The following is a 23,300-nucleotide window of genomic DNA, read 5'->3' as shown; positions in this document are numbered from 1 at the left end:
TTTTATAAAATATATCAGTCTAAATAAATTTTAATAAATATATTCAGACAGTTTTAGTTATCAAAAATAAATTATTTACAAGCGAATCTTCTAGGCAATTTCAATGCAAATCATATTTTTCTATTTAAAAAAAATTATTTATTTTTTCAACTAACATAAATACGTCAAATACATTATTTATCTTCATTTTTAATAAAGAAAAAAAATTATCTTTCAATTTTATTTTTATTATATTTATGTGTTTACTTTTACTTAATCCTTTCATATGGTTATATATACTTGGTTTCACATCACATAAATTCAATTCAATTAGGTATTTAAAAAAACAATTTTTTTGATTTTTTATAATAATTTTTTTAAATAAAAAATATTCATTTTAAAAATAATTTTATTTTGCAAATGTTGAGTTATTCATCATTTTAAAAAAAATAAAAATAAAAATATGAATATTTTTCTTTTTCCTCCGTTTTATAATTTTTATTTATATTAATAAATATTTTAAGTATTTAACTATAAATATTTCACTGGCTTTAAATATAAATACTAATTTTATTTTATTTTATTTTTTTAAAAAAATTTTCAAACTTTTTTTAATATTTAATAAAATTTAATATTTTTAAGATGATATAATTAAAAATTAATAAAAAATATTTTATTTAATATATATAAAAAAATAAAATAAATAAAAATTATGAAATAAAAGAAATATTTTTATTTGTTTTGCACTTTGCAAAGGAATGAAATTGAAAGGTCAAGAAAGTAGCATGTCAATTTTACTTATTGTTTGAAGACGACTATATTTGTCGAGATATATTATAATTAAAACTTTACTTTAATTTTATTATATATATACTCCTTTCGTTTATATTTTTTTTATTATTTTAAAATTATTATTTATTTTTATTTTTTAAATTATAATAATATATAAATTAATTAATGTAATTTATTTTATTTTATTTTATATTTTAAAAATTTTTAAAATATTTCTTAATATTTAATAAAATTTAATATATTTAAATATATATAATTAAAAAATTATATATAATAATTTTATATAAATAAAATCCAAAATTGAGTGGTCAAACTTCATTTTCCTAATTGCAAAAGAAATTCATTTTTTAGTTTTTTTTTTTTGCCGAATTATGCTTACGTATATACAACATCACAAATTCTTCAAAAAATTTAAATAAATAATCCTAATTAATTCTACACGCACTTGCATTTCCACGAAATTCATTTGAGATAATATGGAAACTGGTCAAATTCTCCCTTTTCCTTGTTATCCCAACTTTTTCATTACTCTTTTATATTATTATTTTAAATTTAATAAATATCATATATTTATTAATTAATCAACATTTAATATTATTTTCAATTAAAATTATTTTATAAGTTTACGTAAATGATCCGCTGGCTCTGAATTTAACCCACAAGATCAATAACTAATTTTTGATAGGTTGCTCGTAGATATAATAATTATAACCAATAGAAACTATTATTGAAAAATTTATATTAAATCTATTTTAAATGAGATTACTATTATTCAAAAAAATATTTGAATTTAGTAAATTATTATTTAAAATAGTAACTTATATTTGAAAATTTTAATAATTAAATAAAACATTTTTTATAAATAATATATAAAACTTAAATCCAATGAGAACTTGTCGTTCGGACAGTGAAAATCGATTCGGAGATCCAATGCGCTCCTAATACGAGAATGTTCTGTGTCTATCCTGACTAGATTATGTTTTTCTTCTCTTGTACCTCACGAGACAGTGAGGACTGTAAGAAAGCAGAGCACTTCATTTGAATGGTCAATGTTATGTTGAATGAAACTAATATGCTTTTCATCCCATTCAATCACTTAAACTTGTACTTTTCTTGGAAAACGCAAACTCTTCTGGGCACACATCCTTTAGGTTTCTTTTTAACATTCAGGGAAAAGTTCAATTTTAATTCATGTGGATGATGATTGTCTCGGAACTGTTATTATCGAATTGGTCCCCTGCGTCCAGATTCCGGTGAAGAACCACCCGGACGAGGACACGGCATATCTATCATGGCGAGAAGGAAAAAAAAAAAAAAGAAAAAAAAATCACAGCCACCGCAGATTAAGGAGATGAAGAACTAATTCATATATGAAATCTATAATTCTTATTAACAGCAACAATCAACAAAAACAAAAAGGGAAACTCCATCAGCTACCAGTCAATCAGTATTCGATGGCTGAACCTTGTTTCTGCGAGAGACGCCATTTTTGCTGTTCTTCTGAGCAACAGATGAAGAAGCAGAGCTGAAGACAGAAGCAACAGTATCAAGCATCATGCTCTTCACCGACTTCTTTTTTCTTGGAAACACGCTTCCATTCTTGGGTTTGAATCGGGGCTCAATCTCCGATGATCCGACCGTTTCATTATAGTCTCCGGTGAGGAACAGCTGTTCACCACCTGATCTTTGATTCTGCTTTCCATCCATCTCTGTTCGTTTCTTAAGCCTATGGAGATGGAATCTATTAATACATGCGAAAGGGCCCTTCCGTACCGTATGTGGTCCCCTCATCAGAGCTTGGGCAAATACGCACTCATCTCCAGTGGGAAAATCAAGAAGTGATGTGCTATGTCGGGTCTGTTTTTTGCCTAACGACTCCAGATTTTCATAACGACGTAACTTAACAATGCAGAGAAAGATTTAAATAATATATATTTTTTCCTAATGAATTTTAATAATAATTTATTTTTTTAATTTCCAAAATATTAATATTTTAATACCTTCAAAATTGTTACCTTTTAAATATTAATTATTTTCAAATTAATTTAATTCAATTCTACTCTTTTTTTTTTTGAAGAAAATTCTATTCTATTTAATTTCATCAGTTTACTTTTTTTTATTCTTTATTCTTTATTTTTAATATTTTAAATTTTTTATATTATAAAAAATAATATATTATCTCTACATGAATTTAATTCAATTTTATTAATTTTTTTATTAAAATTAAATTAAAATAATTAAAATTTTAAAATAAAAATTAAATTGAATTAAAAAAATAAAAAATTAAATTAAAATTTTAAATTAATTTAATTCCGTGTCGATTTTTTTTTTATTTGAAATGGATAACGCCAGCAGGAGGTATGAATTTGCATATTACATAAAAAGAAACGAATCAAAATTTCCTTTTTCGTTGAAATGAAGAAGATCAGACAGTAACCAATGATGTTCCTCTTTTATGCTAATTCAAAAAGAAGAAGAAGATTAAGGGCAACAAAATGAGTTTAATGCATGATTAAGTTAAGCAAAAGCATGTATTAATTAATTAATTAATCATGGGTCTTAATCCCATAGCCCTTTATGACCATCAATCATAAAATAATTAATAAAAAAAATACATAAATTCACTTTTTGAATTTTATTAAAAAAACTTTATAGTACCCTCATTTTTTAATTATTTTATTTCACACTTTAATACTTGAAAAGTAAAATTAAGCCAATTTAATTATAATAAAATTAAAAGGTGAATTTATATATTCCATCAAAAAACAATAAATGAAAATTGCTTTCACTTTCAACATCCTTCAACATGATAGTTATGTCTTTATTTTCCTATACACCCAATTAACTATATAATTAAAATAAATTCCATAAATTATTTATTTTTGTCTTACAACTAATATATTGCCAAAAATTATAATTATAATTTTTAAAATAATTAAAAAAATAAATAAAAATTATGGGATAATATTATATTAGAACAATATTTATTATCCACAAAGAGGAATGGATTTTGGTGGCAGTTGACTTCAAACTGAAAATATTTGTCATTTGTAGAAGAAATAGGTGTAGATAGCTACACTTTTGCCTTGTGAACATTATCCAAATTAATTCTATATCTATAGAGTAAAGGTACTACACATTTGGAATTCTCTTTGCTGTTTTCTCTACCAAACATGGTCTTAGTGGCTTCATAGTCATACTCATAGACCCACATGCTTCATTGTATTTGGAAATTGCAGCCTTCCTTAAGTGCAACTTATTTAGACCAATTTGTATAATTCTCTTAGTAAATTTTATAATACACTATTTTTATTTTATTCGGTCTATTAAATTTTTGACCTCACTTAAAAAAATATAAAAACACTCGATTTAATTATTTTAAATATAATTCTTTTTAAATAGGATTTAAGTTTGAAATATCAAAATTTTAGAGACAAACTTCATTACTATTCAGTTAAAATTTATTGGTCTATAGTTAACCTAGTTTTAATGATGGATTGGGGAAAAACTCTAATAATACTTTACTTTAATAAGACATAACAAATACCTAAATTAGTTATTAAATAATTATAATATTAGTTATTTAATAATAGATAACTGTTTCAGTAATAATTAACTAAATATTATAAAAAATAATTTTTTATAATAATAATATTTTATTTGAATCAAAATATTAAATAATGCATTTAAAAGAGAATAAATTGTTTTTATTTAAAGGCTCTCTTTTTTAGATTATAAAAGTATAATAGTAATTCTTATTTTTTAAAGAGGGAAATTAAAAATAATAATTTTCTATTGTTTATTTTCTCTTATTTTTCCCCGTTAACTTCATTTTCTTTATGCAATTAAGGATTGAAACATAGGGTTAATGCAGAATGCGACTAAAAAAATCTGCAAGCTTATTTATTTTTAGAGTTGGGCCGGACCTTCTCAACGTTGTTTTAAGATTGGGCCCAAGATATACGAAAGCCTGAGGCTTCGACCGCTTGACCGGGTGGATAATAATTGATGTAATGGGCATACCCGAATCCGAATCTGACCGACAAGAATCCAGGCGAGGCCCTTCGATATCGACAGGGAAGAGCTGAGAGTTCACGCACAGAGAGATGAAACTAACATGGAAGAAGGACAATAAGAGCAAGAAACGCCCTTTGGCAGCCATATCAAAGTACCCAAATCTACCTTTTGATCAGCAAGATACTGAAGATTCTATAGAAATTGGAGATAAGGATGGGGAGCATAGTTATAAAGAGCATGGGGTTGCCTCTCACGAGCCCTTGAATTCACAATCCGATAGGCAACTTGCTGAGTCCTTTCAAGCCCAAGGGAATAAGCTAGCCGAGGTATTTTCCATATTCATCTCTCTCTCTCTCTTTAAAACCCATCACTGCTATAATGTTTGTATGCTGAAAATTGTAAATTTGGTCGAGTCTTTAAAAGGGCATTCATGAAACGCCATAATTATGGCATGAAACCTCTGCAATTGGTGAATTATTTGATTGCAACTGTTAGTGGAAAGTACCAAGAGTTTTTGTACTTGTGGGGAGGTTGTAATTATTGGGAAACTTGAAAAAATCTGCTTAGTTGCTAGGGAGCTATACTGCTATAATGAAAAATGAATTAACATTAGTATTGTTTAGGTACAGATCACAAGATGGTGACACGTGAACCGGTGTTGAAAGTCTCAGTGGGAGTAAATGAGCTTAGACCTAGTAAATGTGGATAGTAATTGAACAGGGGGTGTTCTTTGGTTGGAATTACAGAAGAGGTTAAGAGTGTTGGAGAAGACAATGTGGAATCCTTTTTCTGAGGAAGGATGAGGGGTATATATATATCCTCATCTTTACTAAGTACATTTGCGATATGCCCCTTCAGAGTAGACAGTTGTCTTTTGGCAGTTTTTTCAGACGGTTAATCAGTGATGTACAGTCGTCTTATTTAATAGTTAACCGGTTAAGACCATGTTATCCTTAACACACGGTACATCAGGTCTGCTATCGCATAGGCATTTAATAACATTGTACGATTACTCAATTTGATCTGTAACCCAGTACCCTTCTTCTTTCCATGTTTACAGCTCCATGAAGACCAGTCCACTTCACCCAAGTCCATTTTTTGAATATATTCTAAAAGCCTCTTACCTTTAGGTTCAAATAATTAAATACTTTTATTTTAAATGAAAAAATTATTAATAAATAAATTAAATTTTTATAAAATTTTTAATTTTAAATGAATGGTTAATATATTTATAAATAAAGTATGAATCGATTTTATTTAATTTAATTCGTCTATATAAATATTATATTTTGAACAAATAACTTATTCAATCACATGATAACTCAAATCATTTTGAAAACGGGAAATAAAAAATCCTACGATGTTGGTTTTACTATAGATTTTTTTTTCCTTTTATCAAAGATATTAAAATATTTATTAAAAAGTCTCAAATTACATGACTAAGCCTAAAATGTAGCATACAAACTGTTAATGGGCCTCCAAGGCTTATAAAGATTTAAAAAAAAAAAAAATCAATAACTCACAAATCTTAAAAACCCATAATCACCTGGCTCATGTACCCAATTCAGATAGTAAAAGAGTCACACCACCCTTCAGATAGCCAAGCTGCTTCTTTTTTTTTTTTTTTGTACAACAGTTACAGAATACATGCCCTAGAATATACTTGGACATAATAATTAAAATAAAAATTAGGCACTTAACTAACAGGACAAGCACACGTGGGGATCTCTACTTTGGAAATCACTTTTTTGACTTTTGGGATCCCGTCAATGTTTCTTTCTCTCGAGCACTTAGTTGATGACCTTATTTTATATAATTTTTTTATTTTTTAAAAAATACTAAATTAATCTCAGTTTGTTTAAAGCTTAAAAGGACATTTGAGTATCTAGGATTTTGGATGAAATAAAAGGGGCCTTTTAAGATTAGAAATAAACAATTTATTAATTTAAAATTAAAAATAAAATATTTATAAATTTAAAATTTAACTACGGTAATTAAAAATAATTTCTGACACCTTTATAAAAGTCATCAGAACCTGATAAATTACATGCATTATATAATTTTAAAATTATAAAATTAATATTATATAGCGAGTAGATGTATAAAAATAATTTAATTATAATTAAATATATAAAAATAATTTAATAATATCTTATAATTTATTTAGTGATAAATTTTTTATTATTTTTATATATTAATATAATAATATTATAATTAAATAGTACCAGTAATATTATTCACGTTTAATCGCATAATAATATTATTTTATAATTTTATAAAATATTAAAATTAATTATAATAATTATTATATTTTATAAAAATATTTTTAATATATAAGAGTACTATAAAAATTAATAGTAAAAAGACTATATAAAAAAATATTTAGAATTATAATATTGAGTAGTATATAAAATTATTTCATTGAATTAATTATTTAATTTATTTATTTTTTCTTTTTGATATAAAATGTTGAAAATTATTATATTATCTTGTTAGTAGATGTTATTTAAAATTATTATATTACTTTGTTATTAAATATTGTTAAAAATATTAAATTGTTTATAATTTATTAAAGAAAAATAAATTAATAAATTAATTTAATTGCATAATAAATTATAAATCAATTATCTTTAATATTTAATATATTTTATTATTAATATTTAAATTAAAAATATTACTGAATCTATATAATTTTAGTATTATAAAATTAATTGTATTATGTAATTATATATAATATTATAAAATTAATATTATTATGTAATTATGTTTATTTTTATAATTTTAAACATTCATATTAATAAATAAATTAATTAATTAATTTATTATTAATATTTAATTCAGTGTTTTTGTGTATGTATTTAATAACAAATAAATAAATTTATAATTAGTATTATTTAATTATAATAATATATTAAAATTAATAAAATATATTATAAAAAATTTATTATAATAAAAATATAATATAAATAAAATTATTAATTAATATAATATAAAAATAATATATTAATTAATTGATATAATTATTTTAATAATTAAAAATAAAAAAAAATAAATAATGGCAGAGTGGGGCCGAACTATTTCTTTTTGAAACGGAGATTGGAAATGGCGTCCGATCATATTGATTGCTGTGTAGCGGTGAAATCTCAAATTCACAAATACTTTATTATTAACCTTAAATTGATAAAAAAAACTCGAAACAAAATAACGTCATATATATAAGCGGAGTTTTTTTTGGAAAAAAAAAGGTTAATCCAAATGGATTGAACCTATAATCAAGGGTTGCTTTATTCATGGAGTTGATAAGGCCTGCCTCTTATGAAGTTCTTCCTGGGTTTTTCTCCATCTTCTTCCATACAAATCTTTTCCATGCCTCTCTCTTGTGTAGTGTTGGATATCTATGGAGTAATAAAACCTCAGTTCGCAAATTTTTTCCGACTGAGAATTTCAAGGAATGTCAACTTGAGAGAAAAACCAGTCACAGAATCACAGAGAAAAGTGGTTTTATTACACAGAATTTTAGTTACACATGATTTCCAGAGCCGAACTTCTAATAAATCTAGTAGTGGATCTTAAATTGAAGGGAAAATATCAAAACATACAAGAGAAATCATCAACAACAATACAAGTTCAGCTAATATTTGATACTTTTGCAGGAGCCATGATGTTTTTGAGGCAGCTGGAGTTTCCGGGTTGATGAGCAGCTCCAGAGGAACAGGAGAAACAGGATGTAAGAGATTGGAGCAACAAATCAAAAATCATTCGCTTAGCAAGCCTCCTCTTCTTTGGAAACACACTTCCATTCTTCGATTTGAACCATGTCTCTGTCTTCATCTTCTCCATCTCCATGCCTATTGCTAATGCCTTGCTTCTTTCTTTCTCTAAGAGCTCCTCTGTTTCTGAGTGGATGTAGGAACTTTGCTTGATTTAATTAATTATATACAACTCCATTTACTCACAAAAAAAAAAAAAAAAAAAAAATACAAAGCCTTTATTTCATTTTTACATTAATTAAGAAAGTCGTATTATTAAATTAATTTTAAAAATGAATGAATATTCTTTATGCGTATTAAATAAATCAATAAACTAACAATTCATCATTATTTTAAAATAAAAAGTAATTTATAAATTAAAAATATCAAAAATTAAATTTTTACGAAATATTATTATTTAAAAAATAACTATTTAGTCTTTAAATTATAATACAAGTTTTTAATTTTATAAAAAAATTTCTAATTAATCTGTTAACATATTTTATATTTAAATTTCTAATTAATCTGTTAACATATTTTATATTTTTTTATAATATTTCATAGTTAAAATTAATATTAATTAATTAATTAACTTTTTAATACGTGATAGATATTTTTTAAAATTTAAAAATTAATAATAAATTTTTATACTACGAGAGTAAATAATAATTTGTTTTTATTAAATTCTTTACAGCTCTGAAATATCAGCCAATCATATAGTAAACTTGGTAGGAAAGCATCCGAAGGTTGAAGACGCGTGAACGATATATACGTGGCAATCAGTTAAGTAGCGATCACCCTGATGAGTTTCCCCACCAAAGTAAGCACTGCAGTTAGTAGGGTAGTAGCCGCATGTTTAGAAGGGCAAAGCTTGGGTTACAGATGGATACGAATTGGGGTTTACTATTTCTGTGCTACTACCCTTCTCAACATGCGGTTTAAAATCCCTCACTTAGATGTGTCGACGTCGTAGAAGATTTTTTAAAATTAATGCAGTCAGACATAGTAAACCGACAATTCGTATCGACCTAGAATGATAAAAAAAATTATAATTATTTTTTTTTAAAATTATCTTCTAGATGGATACGAGCTGCTGGTTACTATCTTCCAGGCAATTTCAATGCAAATCATATTTTTCTAATTAAAAAAAAATTATTTATTTTAATAAAAAAAATAACTTCCAATTTTATTTTTATTATACTTATGTGTTTAACTTTCAAATCATAGAATTAATTAATCCTTTCATATGGTGCTATATACTTGTTTTCACATCACCTAAATTCAATTCAATTAGGTATTAAAAAAATAATTTATTTGATTTTTTATAATAATTTTTTAATTTAAAAATAATAATTTCTTTACTTTTTTACATAATGAATAATTTTAAATTGAATTTTTATTGATTTTGTCAACTAACTTATTAAAATTTAGTAATACGTCAGTACCCATAATTTATTCTCACATTTTTCATAAAAAAATACTTTATTTTTATTTTATTTACCTCTTTAATTTTTTAATTATAAAATTATTTAGTCTATACAAATAAAATATGATATTTACTTATTTCCGGAATTAAGTTATTACATTATTAAAAGTTAAATGGTGATAGATATATAATTCGCTTTCATTTTGTAAATGTTGAGTTATTCATATTTAAAATTAAAAAAAAATAAAAGTAAAATTATGAATTTTTTTTCCTTCCATTCTATAACTTTTATCCATATTAATAAATATTTTAGATATTTAACTATAAATATTTCACTGGCTTTAAATATAAATAATAATTCTATTTAATTTTATTTTAATTTTAATTTTATTTTTAATTTTTTTTAAATATTTAATAAAATTTAATATTTTTAAGATGGTATAATTAAAAGTTAATAAAAAAATTATTTAATTTTATTATATATATACTCCTTTCGTTTTATATTTTTTTATTATTTTAAATTTTTTATTTATTTTTATTTTTTTAAATTATAATAATATATAGATTAATTAATATAATTCTATTTATTTTATTTTATTTTTTAAAATTTTTTAAAATTCATCTTAATATTTAATAAAATTTAATATATTTAAAATATATATAACTAAAAAATTAATAAAAAATATTATAGTCATTAAAAAAATGTTTTTAAAAATCAAATTAATAAAGAGAGACCGACCAAATAATTTTAGTGATTGATTTGGAAATAATATATAATAATTTTATATAAATAAAATCCAAAATTATAGTTAGCTTTATATTGAGTGGTCAAACTTCATTTTGCAAAAGAAATTCGTTTTTTAGTTTTTTTTTGCCGAATAAAATAAATAAATAATCCTAATTTATTCTTACACGCACTTGCATTTCCACGAAATTCACTTGAGATAATATGAAAACTGGTCAAATTTCCCTTTTTCTTGTTATCCCAACTTTTTCATTACTCCTTTATATTATTATTTTAAATTTAATAAATATCATATATTTATTAATTAATCAACATTTAATTATTGTTTAATATTATTTTCAATTAAAATTATTTTATAAGTTTACGTAAATGACCAATTTAACCCGCAAGATCAATAACTAATTTTTGATAGGTTGCTCGTAGATATAATAATTATAACCAATAGAAATATTAATTAACATATTGATGTAATACCCGGCTAGACCCCGGTATCGAAATTCCTACGTTCCGGCGGATTTTCCGTTGGAAGTCGGGATTCGAGGATGTCGGAGCTTGCCCTAAGGGTAGAAGAAAGGTTTTTAAGATGTTTTTTAAGTGTTTTTATCATGTTTGCATGTTTTGAGTTAAGAAAATTGAGTTTTGGAAATGAAAAGGCCAAGGGGACAAAAGCCAGGTTCGGCCGCCGAAGGTGAAGTTCGGCCGCCGAAAGTTGCATGGTTTTGCATGCACGTTAGGCCGCCGAAGGAAGAGTCGGTTGGCCACTACAAAAGCCCCTTTGCCCGAGACTTGAGTGTTAAACACTCTGTTTTTGGGTCAAAGGTAGGTTCAAGCTCTCCTAGGTGTGATTTCTCATGTTTTCCTCAAATCTTGCATGTTTTCACTTGATTTGAGCTTTGTTTTAGAGTTTTGAGCAAAAGGAAGCAAAGTTGAGTACTTGGAGATTTTGAGTGAGTTTTCCCCCATCTCCAAGCTTGGATCATCAAGCCTCTCGTTCTTCAAGAGGTAAGCATGGATCCTCACCTCCCCTTATGTTTAAAGCAAGTTTTAAGAGTTGTAGAGAGTATTATGGCATGTTTTGGGGGTATAAGCATGAGTTTGAGCATATGAGAATCATATGAGTTAGTATGAGTTTTGTTGTTGTTTTTGGGGTTTGAGCTAGTTTTTAGGCCCCTATATGCATGAGATATGTTGTGTGTTAGTTGAGAAGTGTTGGTATGCATGTTATGGGTGTTTGATAGGATTTTGGGAGGCTGAGAGCATAAATTGTGCTCGGATTCTGCCTTTCTGGAGAATCCAGGTTCGGCCGCCGAAGCAAGGTTCGGCCGCCGAACCCCTTGTGGAGGCAGTTTCGGCTGCCAAACCTTGCCCCCGAAAGCTAGGCTTTTGGGTGAGAAAGAGACTTTCGGCCGCCGAAAGAGGGAGTTCGGCCGCCGAAAGTGCATGAGTTTCGTCTCTGGACGAGGCTTTCGGCCGCCGAAGGTGCCGCCGAACATGCATGAGTTTCGTCTCTGGAGAGGGGTTTCGGCCGCCGAACCAGCCGCCGAAAGTGCCCAGTCCAGCCTTCTTTTGCCCATTTTTCCATGCATGCCTATGATGTTTTAGAGGGGTTTTGGGGAGATATGAAGAGTTATGTTTAAGTAAGTTTGAAGTAAGTTTGGTCCTCATTTGAGTCCACCTGTGTAGGTACGGACCCGAGAGACCAAGGAGGCCCACAGAGTTAGAGTTACAGAGACTGCTCAGCAGTTGACAGAGGTGAGTGGAACAGAACTTTCTTTTAAAAGTTAAGAACTGTTTTAGCATGATTCATGCATCATTAATGCCATGTTTATGTAGGATGCTTTGCATTAGTATTCACCAAGTTGATGCATTGCATTATTACTTGTATATGTGGATTGGACCGAGGCGATCTCAATAGCCCATAAGTCTGTCATTATTGTATGTCCTGTGTGAGCTCCTTTGGGGCCGGGCATTTACCTTGGATGAGTCCTGTGAGAGCCCTTATAGGGTCGGGCACCATGAGTAGTTAGTGAAAGACCTGTGTGAGCTCCTTTGGGAGCCGGGCACTGACAGAGGGAGTTTTGGGATCATGTCCAATCCGAGATGTGAAATGTTTGTGCAGTGATGCATCATATGATAGCATGTTTAAACTGTGATTTTTTTATAGATTCCGCTCACTGGGCTTTAGTAGCTCATCCCTCTCCCTAACCCCATTTTTCAGGGCCTCAGAGAAGAGAAAGAGAAAGAGAAAGCAAGGGTAAAGGCATATGTAATAGTATAGAATAGTGGACATGATAATGATGTACAGTACAGAGTTTATGTAATGTATAGAAATGATGTAATAGCAAGTTATATAGTGAGTTATAGTATTGGGCTTGGCCCTAGTGCTTGTTATCCCTTTGCACATGATCCTTTTATGTTATGTATGATTGAGATAATGTTGTTATGATGCGCTAGGCTTGGTGCATGGTAGTCTTTCTATCTCTGTAGTTACTGTATGGTACCATAGCAGGTATCACTCTTCGAGTGCATACAGACAGAGCATGCATAGTCCAGGCTTAGTGGATGAGAAAAGTTTCAAGAAAAGAAAAGATAGTCAAGCAAAGAAAAAAAAAAAATAGAGAAGAGTAAGTAACAGTTTTAAGTTTAAGTGTGATCATGTATGGGATTTATCAGGTACACAGAGTTGACAGTAGGCTTACTACGGGTCCCGGCGGCCTTAAGCCGATCTGAATCCTAGTGCCGGTGATGGTCCGGTAAGCGGGCTGTTACAGATTGAGTTCTTGACTTCATATTTTACTTAAAAAAACAATATGAATCTGTTTACTCCAACCTATTTCAAAATTTATATTAAATATATTTTAAATGAGATTACTATTATTCAAAAAAATATTTGAATTTAGTAATTTAAGTAAATTATTATTTAAAATAGTAACTTATATTTGAAAATTTTAATAATTAAATAAAACATTTTTTATAAATAATATATAAAACTTAAATCCAATGAGAACTTGTCGTTCGGACAGTGAAAATTGATTCAGAGATCCGATGCGCTCCTAATACGAGAATGTTCTGTGTCTATCCTGACAACATTTATTTTTTCTTCTCTTGTACCTCACGAGACTGAGGACTGCTAATATGCTTTTCATCCCATTCAATCACTTAAACTTGTACTTTTCTTGGAAAACGCAATCTCTTCTGGGCACACATCCTTTAGGTTTCTTTTTAACTTTCAGGGAAAAGTTCAAATTTAATTCATGTGGATGATGATTGTCTCGGAACTGTTATTATCAAATTGGTCACCTGCGTCCGAATTCCGGTGAAGAACCACCCAGACGAGGACACGGCAAATCTATCATGGCGAGAAGAAAAAAAGAAAAAAGAAAAAAAAAATCACAGCCACCGCAGATTAAGGAGATGAAGAACTAATTCATATATAAAATCTATAATTCTTATTAACAGCAACAATCAACAAAAACAACTGAAACAAAAAGGGAAACTCCATCAGCTACCACTCAATCAGTATTCGATGGCTGAACCTTGTTTCTGCGAAAGACGCCATTTTTGCTGTTCTTCTGAGCAACAGAAGAAGAAGCAGAGCTGAAGACAGAAGCAATAGTATCAAGCATCATGCTCTTCACTAACTTCTTTTTTATTGGAAACACGCTTCCATTCTTGGGTTTGAACCGGGGCTCAATCTCCGATGATCCGACGGGTTCATTATAGTCTCCAGTGAGGAACAGCTGTTCACCACCTGATCTTTGATTCTGCTTTCCATCCATCTCTGTTCGTTTCTTAAGCCCAAGGAGAAGGAATCTATTAATATAAGCGAAAGGGTCCTTCCATACCGTACGTGGACCCCTCACCAGGCCATCTCCAACCCTATGCGAATTTTCATTTTGGCGTTTAGGGATGGAACTCGAATGCTACGCCAAAATCGTATGCTTTGGCTACAGTATCACGTTAAATATGACGTGGTAATATAGCAGCACTATTTTATTTTATTTTTTTTTAATATATAATATAATTTAAAATTTATATTTTTTTATTTTTTTTATTTTTTTAAATTATAATATAATTTAAAATTTATATATATTTTTAATTAAATTTAATTTTTTTATTTTCATAATTTATTATATTTTTAATTTATTTTATATTTTTATAATTATTGAAATTTAATTTAAATTAATATATTTACAATTATAAATAATATTTATAATAAATTAATTTATTTATAATATATTATATAGAATAATATAAATAAATTAATAAAATGACACATATATTATAATCTAACAATATATATTAATTTAAAATATATTTATTCACTGTACATTAAATATTTATAATTATTATTTAATTAATATATTTTTATAATTAATATGTTTTTTTATTTATTTATAAAATAATTAAATATTTAACTATTAAATGAAAATATAAAATATATAAATATTTAGAATGAAAATATAAAATTATATGAATTTTTTGAATGAAATATATAAATAAAATTAAAATAAAATAAATAATATAATATTAAAAAGAGAGAAAAATATAAATAAAATATTTTTTTAATATTAAAATTAGTGAAAAAAATTGAAAATAATATTATACCATTTTAATATAAAATATTAAAATAGTGAAAAACATGATGCATAGAATTGGAGATGGGCCGAGAGCTTGGGCAGTACGCACTCATCTCCAGTGGGAAACTCAAGAAGTGATGTGGTATGTCGGGTCTGTTTTTCGCCTAATGATTTCAGATTTTCATAACGACGTAACTTAACAATGCACAGAAAGATTTAAATAATATATTTTTTCTAATGGATTTTAATAATAATTTATTTTTTTAATTTCTAAAATATTAATATTTTAATACCTTCAAAATTATTACCAAATCCAACCTTTTAGATATTAATTATCTCCAAGTTGAAATGGATTGTAGACTCAATTACCAAAACACAAATATAAATCTAATACGTAAGTGGGATTTAAGATTTATTTTAAAATTTAATAAAAAAGGGAAACAAAAATACAACTTTTGTAAAAAGACGTCCACGGGTACGTTTGAATGTTGATTCTGATGTTTTTTTCTTAAAAAAAAAAATTCAATTTCCTCAAATCCTTTGTTTGGAATTTTAATGAAAAAATAATTTAAATAAATTAAGCCAATTTTTTATTTTTTTAAAAATTGAAATTTAAATTAAAAATATTTTTTTATTATTTTAATACAGAAAATTACTTAAAAAATCAATCAGATTAATTTTTTATAAAATTTTTAATTATAAACGGAAAGAAAATGATGAAGTGGAATCATCCATTTGCATTTACTTTGGTTGGGCGTCGAGACGTGAGAGTTTGGTGGATTCCTTTAAAATTAAGCTGAATTTAATAAATTAAATATTAAAATTATATTATTTTTAAAAATAAAAATTAAATTAATTTAATAAATTAATTTTTTTTTTATTTTTTATATTATAAAAAATAATATATTATTATTATTAATTAGTTTAATTTACTTTTTATCGAAATTTTTATTAAAATTAAACTAAATAAAAATTAAATTAAAAAATAAAAAAATTAAATTAAAATTTTAAATTAATTTAATTCAATAGATTTTTTCTCGATATGAAATCAACAACCCCAGTAGGAGATATGGATTTGCATATTACATAAAAAGAAATGAATCAAAATTTCCTTTTTCATTGAAATAAAGAAGGTCAGACCGACGTACTGACCAATGATGTTCCTCTTTTATGCTAATTCAAAAAGTAGAAGAAGATTAAGGGCAACAAAATGAGTTTAATGCATGATTAAGTTAAGCAAAAGCATGTATTAATTAATTAATTAATCATGGGTCTTAATCCCATAGCCCTTTATGACCATCAATCATAAAATAATTAATAAAAAAAAAACAAATACATAAATTCACCTTTAAATTTTATTAAAAAAACATTTTCGTCGTATCTATTTTTTTATTATTTTATTTCATACTTCAAAAAGTGAAATTGATTATAATAAAATTAAAAGGTGAATTTATATATTCCGCCGAAAAACAATAAATGAAAATCGCTTTCACTTTCAACATCCTTCAACATGATAGTTATGCCCTTATTTTCCTGTACACCCAATTAATTATATAATTAAAATAAATTTCATAAATTATTTATTTTTGTCTTCCAACTAATATTTTATAAAATAATTATGTCAATAACATACATAATCATTTGCCGAAAATTACACTTACATTTCTATCCACTTTTATTTTTCACACATATTTAAAAATATAATTTTATAATTATATCCATTTTAAATATATTAAATTTTATTAAATATTAAAAAAAATTTAAAAAATTTATTTAAAATAAAATTAAATAGAATTATAATTATCAATTTATATATTATTATAGTTTAAAAAAGAAAATATAGAATAATTTTTAAAATAATTAAAAAAATAGATAAAAATTATGAAAAAAAAAAGGAATGGAGATGTGATGTTGGATTTTGGTGGCATTTGGCTTCAAACTGAAAATATTTGTCATTTGTAGAAGAAATGGGTGTAGATAGCTACACTTTTGCCTTGTGAACAATATCCAAATTAATTCTATATCTAGAAAGGTACACTACCCATTTGGATTTCTCTTTCCTGTTTTCTCTACCAAACATGGTGTTAGTGGCCTCATAGTCATACTCATAGACCCACATGCTTCATTGTATTTGGAAATTGCAGCCTTCCTTAAGTGGAACTTATTTAGACCAATGCTCTATAATTCTCTTAATAATTTTTATAATACATCAGTTTTATTTTGTGAGATTTTTATAATACACCAGTTTTATTTTGTGAGTGGTGTGAGTATAAGCTTAGATAAAAATATATTTCTCCCTTTTTATCTCTTTTTCTTTTATTTGTTAGTGAAGTTTAATGGCTTTTATGTTGTAGTGTTACCGGTCTCTGTCACTCAGCTATGTACATATGGACATGTTAGACCCTCTCTTCATGCAAGATGATTATTTAATTCTCTCCGGCGCGCATGCGATCAGGGCTGCAAAGTGACTGAACCTTCTATTATTTCTCACGTCACGTCACGTCACCGAATTGGACTCGTGAGTCGTTCCGGCCTGCCCCGTGTGTCTACTTCAAGACTTAAAATGCTGGATGGATTAGCTAAATGGACTTCATAGACTTTAAATGAGCGCTGTTTTTTGAATCTGACTTTACCCAAATCGGCGGTCATTAATACTTTACTTTAATAAAACATAATGATGATCTGAGATCCATAAAATAGGGTTTTACAATGGTTCAGTAAGCTTGATCTGAGAGGAGAGTGCTCCTCCCCTTTTGTTCGTTTCTTTTGTCCGCTAGTGACGTATAACAACATTCTCGTCATTGAGTCACCTGTCCCTACCATGCTGATACGTATGTATGGAATAATCAGGCCTCTGCGACATGCTAATGGCCATTTAATTTTTCCTTTTAGCACGCGTGTGAACCGAGTAGTTCGGAGCTGGGCCAATGATCCTCATTTTGCTAAGTTTCGAGACCGAGCTCAAAAAGAGAAGGTTGGACCTTGAGAAAAGCTCAACCACAAGAATGAATGGGCTGAGTCTTCTTACTCCCGGGACTTTGCGGGTCTAGGGCCGGCTCTGTTACTGTAGGCTTGGCCTTTTTCCAAGTCAGTGAAATCCAGCGGTCATCACATAACAAATACCTAAATTAGTTATTAAATAATTAAAGTAAAAATAAATATTTATAATATTAGTTATTTTAATAATTTCGGTAATAATTAGTTAAATATTATAAAAAATAATTTTTCATAATAATATTTTATTTGAGTCAAAATATTAAATAATTCATTTAAAATAGAGAATAAAAATTATTTCTCTTTAAATTAGTAAAAAATGAGAATAAATGGATATTATTTATCTAAAAAATTTTAAATGGATTTTTATTTAAAGGCTCTCTTTTTTAGATTATAAAAGTATAATAGTGATTCTTATTTTTTTAAAAGAGAAATTAAAAATAATAATTTATATTATTTCTTTTCTCTTATTTTTCCCCGTTAACTTCATTTTCTTTATACAATTAAGGATTGAAACAAAGGGTTAATGCAGGATGTGAGTAATAAAATCTGCAAGCTTATTTATTTTTAGAGTTGGGCCGGACCTTCCCAACGTTGTTTTAAGATTGGGCCCAAGATATACGAAGGCCTGAGGCTTCGACCGCTTGGCCGGGTGGATAATAATTGATGTAATGGGCATACCCGAATCCGAATCTGACCGACAAGAATGCAGGCGAGGCCCTTCGATATCGACGGGGAAGAGCTGAGAGTTCACGCAAAGAGAGATGAAACTAACATGGAAGAAGGACAATAAGAGCAAGAAACGCCCTTTGGCAGCCATATCAAAGTACCCAAATCTACCTTTTGATCAGCAAGATACTGAAGATTCTATAGAGATTGGAGATCAGGATGGGGAGCATAGTTATAAAGAGCATGGGGTTGCCTCTCACGAGCCCTTGAATTCACAATCCGATAGGCAACTTGCTGAGTCCTTTCAAGCCCAAGGGAATAAGCTAGCGGAGGTATTTTCCATATTCATCTCTCTCTTTCTCTCTCTCTTTAAAACCCATCACTGCTATAATGTTTGTATGCTGAAAATTGTAAATTTGGTCGAGTCTTTAAAAGGGCATTCATGAAACGCCATAATTATGGCATGAAACCTCTGCAATTGGTGAATTATTTGATTGCAACTGTTAGTGGAAAGTAGAAGAGTTTTTGTACTTGTGGGGAGGTAGGTTGTGCAATATTGGGAAACTTGAAAAAATCTGCTTAGTTGCTAGGGAGCTATACTGCTATAATGAAAAATGAATTAACATTAGTATTGTTTAGGCACAGCTCACAAGATGGTGATACGTGAACCGGTGTTGAAAGTCTCAGTGGGAGTAAATGAGCTTAGACCTAGTAAATGTGGATAGTAATTGAACAGGGCGTGTTCTTTGGTTGGAATTACAGAAGAGGTTAAGAGTGTTGGAGAAGACAAAGTGGAATCCTTTTTTGAGGAAGGATGAGGGGTATATATATCCTCATCTTTACTAAGTACATTTGCGATAGCTCCCTTCAGAGTAGACAATTGCACTTTTGGCACTTCTTTCAGACTGTTCATCAGCGACGTACAGTCGGCTTATTTAATAGTTAACCTGTTAAGACCATGTTATCCTTAACACACACTGCAGCAGGACTGCTATCGCATACGCATTTAATAACATTGTAGGATTACCCAAATAGATTAGTCCAAGCGCCCTTAAATCTGGGCGCCTTAGTGGTCGGATTGCTTAGAGTCCTGCCCGTCTTGATGTTCTAACTACTCTTCTCTGGCCTGGCCACATTGGACAATATACATATGTCTCAATCTAAGGGGTTTTTTTTATAGGTTATCAGGTACATTTTGGAGAAACGCATAGCATGAACATTTGCTTAAGATGCTGCCTCCAAAATGACTGACCTAAGTATCGAAATCAACGATCAAGTTGTCTTTTAAAAAGCTGAATTGTAAACTAGATACTTCTATTGCTTGCAATGTGAAAAGTGTTTGGGATATTGTACAAGTAGAAGCCATGTCCTCTCTACCTCCTCGATACACTACAAGAATTGAGAGAGGAAAGGGCTAGAATCACTAACAATCTGTTTGCTTTAGATCTTCTCTATTATATATTTGTCCACCTTATGTAATTATTCAAAAGGAAATTCAAGTAATAATGGTTGTGGGTCAAGTAAAGGCTTTAAGCTATTGCAATAATGTGTTCAATTGTTATCATGGATGGCGTGTAACAAAAGTTCAAATATATTTATGCCAGTTTATGAAGTTATAAAAATTTTAATTGTGGTTCTGGTTTCTTAAATCCAAAATGTTTCCAGTATGTGGAAAGCATACAGTAGGATAAAGCTCATTTCGGTTAGGATTCTTGTGTCTTTTGTAACATGTCCTGACTAAGCTTCCCTGTCCTTATGGTACATAGCCATAATGCTTTTACAGACTTATGTATTCAATTGCTTCCCTTTGAATTGGTTATTTAAAAAATTTTCCCTATTGCCTCAAGCATTGCTTTTTATTTTTTGCTTGGCCAATCAGCTATAAATCTGTTAAACTTGATGGTAACTTGTTGTGTGTACTTAAGTATGTATCTATTAAAGGCTTTGAACAACACATATTATGTGAATGTGCATTTCTTCTTGTACCTGTGGCAGTTAATTTCTAAGGTAGAGAGTAGATGTTCTGAATGATTGCCCTCTGCCAAATGCAAGTCCTTGCTATAATTAGCAATAGGATGTGATGATAGACTTGCTTATGAGTTAAGTATTTGATACAATGTCTTTGCTGATGGATATCTGTTTTAAAGGATGGAAAATATCGTGAAGCACTTGGGAAGTGGGAGGCTGCTCTTAATTTGATGCCTGAAAGTGCCGTCTTGCATGAACAAAAGGCACAAGTTTTACTTGAAATTGGAGATGCATGGAATGCATTGAAGGCTGCAAATCGTATGTGTTATTGTTGATTCCAACTCTTTGTTGCAGCTTGATTATTTTACAAATAGATGCTGGTTGTTTATTTTTAACTAAATATCAAATCTTTATAACTTTAATAGACTCACTTTGGATTTTAATTGGTAGGAGCTACTGAGTTGGAACCTTCCTGGGCTGAGGTACAACAATTCTATGTTCTTGTTTGTTGTTTTTATTGTTCTACACATGTTATATCATATATGTATATCAAATGCTGCAGGTTGTCTAATTTGCTTTCAAATGATTGTCTGCTTTGAAGTAGTTGTCCTGCAATGAGTTCATTAATTGAATGATCTATAGAACTTCAGTTTTTTTAGTACAGAACATAATGAATGCAACATGTATAATTTTCAATTTCATAGAGTTAATTTAACAGCTTACTTCCTAAAGATTTCTTGCAGTATTCCTCATTACATAAACTTGCTCATCATAAGCTGTACTCTTAAACTTGCCAGCAGAAGTAACTCAATTTGACTAAGCTGTACTCTTAAACTAAGCTGTTTTACAAACTATGCTTGATGTTTATCTGCTTTTTCGACGCTTCCATTTCTCTCTTTTATTTCCCCTCTTTCTTTTTGAAGATTATTCTTTATCTTTTACTTTCTTTCTAACTTGCCTGTAACCTTTGTTTTTCATTCATAGTTATGCTCTCTTCTTAAGTTGTTTGTGGTGGATCTTGTGGAGTCGCTTGGAATCCGAACCGGTTGGCAGATGTGACTGATGTGTTAAATGCAGTCCAGCTTATGAATTAGCTGAACATTTTGAAATTCTGTATTATTATTGTTCTCATAAATTAATTCATCTGAATTTAAGGGTAATCCTAGTGAAATTGATAAACCTAGTTATTGGCTTATGTCTGGCTTATGTCATACTATTTTATTTTTTTCTCACATTGTGATTATTTCAGGCATGGATCACCCTTGGTAGAGCACAGTTAAACTTTGGGGAGCCCGATAGTGCCATTGAAAGCTTTGACAAAGCACTGGCCATAAAGGTATATTTATAAGTCCTGGGAAGCTTTTTTGGTTTTATTGTTTTGTTGTATGACTATTTAGTGTCTGGCCCTTGGACTAGGAATATGTGCTTTTCATACTTTCACAAGTTTGATGCCTAACCTTTTCTGATGATGCCAAAAAAATAACCTGGCTGAAGCATAAAGATAATTAGGTCATGTGGAGTTTGCTTGTATTCTTGCTGGCCCATTGGCTGAACAGGAAAAATAATCCCTAGCATCCAAAAAAGGATCTTAATTCTTAACTAAACTTCTAAAAACAGAGAGTAGTGGCGAAATGGGGGCATTAACGATATCGTATCTCAGTTACTGGCATTTTTTTAAAAAATTTTCTTAGTTGTTTGGAGAAGCAGAATAATCAAGGATATTCCAAAATTAAAAAGTTTATCATCTTGTGTCTACGTTTCTCCTCTCCGACCATTATGAAGTATTCTTTATGGGCCTCTGGTCTCGCATCTGCATGCCATATATCACCTATTGGTTAGGTCCCTGAGTTTAACCCTTTATGTTTTAGCATTTTGTCATTGTATTTTTTTGCTCAAGTTAGTGCTCCATCTGCAGCCCGATTCTGAGGAGGCTCAAGATGACAGGCATACTGCACTACTTCTTGTAAAGAGGCGGAAGCAGCTTCATTCATCCGGCTTGAATACTGATAAAAGTCGTTTTGTGGTTGGTGACAAGGCTGAGACTTCCTGAAAATTAAGTCCAAGTCGACTCAAGGCACTAGTTTAAGGCTGAAGCATAATGTCGAGATTTTGGCAGCTGTAAAATATTGAGAAAGAAGGAAACTGGTTGAAAAAGGGATACTAGATCATTTATTCTTGATGGTAGAAATGGGGTAATGTGTTGTAATCTTTGTTATAGAGATGTGCTACATGGTAGAAATGGGGTAATGTGCCTAGCCAAGCTTAGGTGAATGCCTACAGTCGATGTATTTATTTTGATCTTTTCATACATGAAAGGACAAGAATTAACACAAATATTACAAAAATTCAGAAAGAGGTGCCGTTGTGTCTAACATCTGCAT

The 23,300-nt window shown here is 28.7% G+C and overlaps 1 protein-coding gene across 2 annotated transcripts; it reads left to right on the top strand.

Moving 5' to 3' along the window:
• Nucleotides 1-4,803: 4,803 nt before the first annotated feature.
• LOC110605895 (tetratricopeptide repeat protein 33) lies at nt 4,804-23,274 on the top strand. 2 transcript variants are annotated; one of them, XM_043953400.1, is made up of 5 exons: nt 4,804-5,114; nt 21,099-21,237; nt 21,370-21,401; nt 22,169-22,255; nt 22,835-23,274. In XM_043953400.1, the coding sequence occupies exons 1-5, from the start codon at nt 4,878-4,880 to the stop codon at nt 22,967-22,969; spliced, it is 630 nt and encodes a 209-aa protein (XP_043809335.1). In that variant the 5' UTR covers nt 4,804-4,877; the 3' UTR covers nt 22,970-23,274. The 2 variants fall into 2 exon arrangements, with proteins under 2 accessions (XP_043809335.1, XP_021600263.2); XM_021744571.2 differs by lacking the exon at nt 4,804-5,114 and adding an exon at nt 18,987-19,283.
• Nucleotides 23,275-23,300: the final 26 nt, after the last annotated feature.

This window comes from Manihot esculenta, chromosome 18, assembly GCF_001659605.2.
Source record: "Manihot esculenta cultivar AM560-2 chromosome 18, M.esculenta_v8, whole genome shotgun sequence".
NCBI lineage: Eukaryota > Viridiplantae > Streptophyta > Magnoliopsida > Malpighiales > Euphorbiaceae > Manihot > Manihot esculenta.
This window is presented reverse-complemented; position numbering and strand designations above follow the sequence as displayed.

Excerpts from the sequence above, each read along its gene's own strand:
- LOC110605895 (XM_043953400.1), top strand. The coding sequence starts at position 4,878 with ATGAAACTAACATGGAAGAAGGACAATAAGAGCAAGAAACGCCCTTTG. Across the intron at positions 21,238-21,369 it reads TGCATTGAAGGCTGCAAATC|GAGCTACTGAGTTGGAACCT; the intron begins GTATGTGTTATT and ends TTTAATTGGTAG. Across the intron at positions 22,256-22,834 it reads ACAAAGCACTGGCCATAAAG|CCCGATTCTGAGGAGGCTCA; the intron begins GTATATTTATAA and ends CTCCATCTGCAG.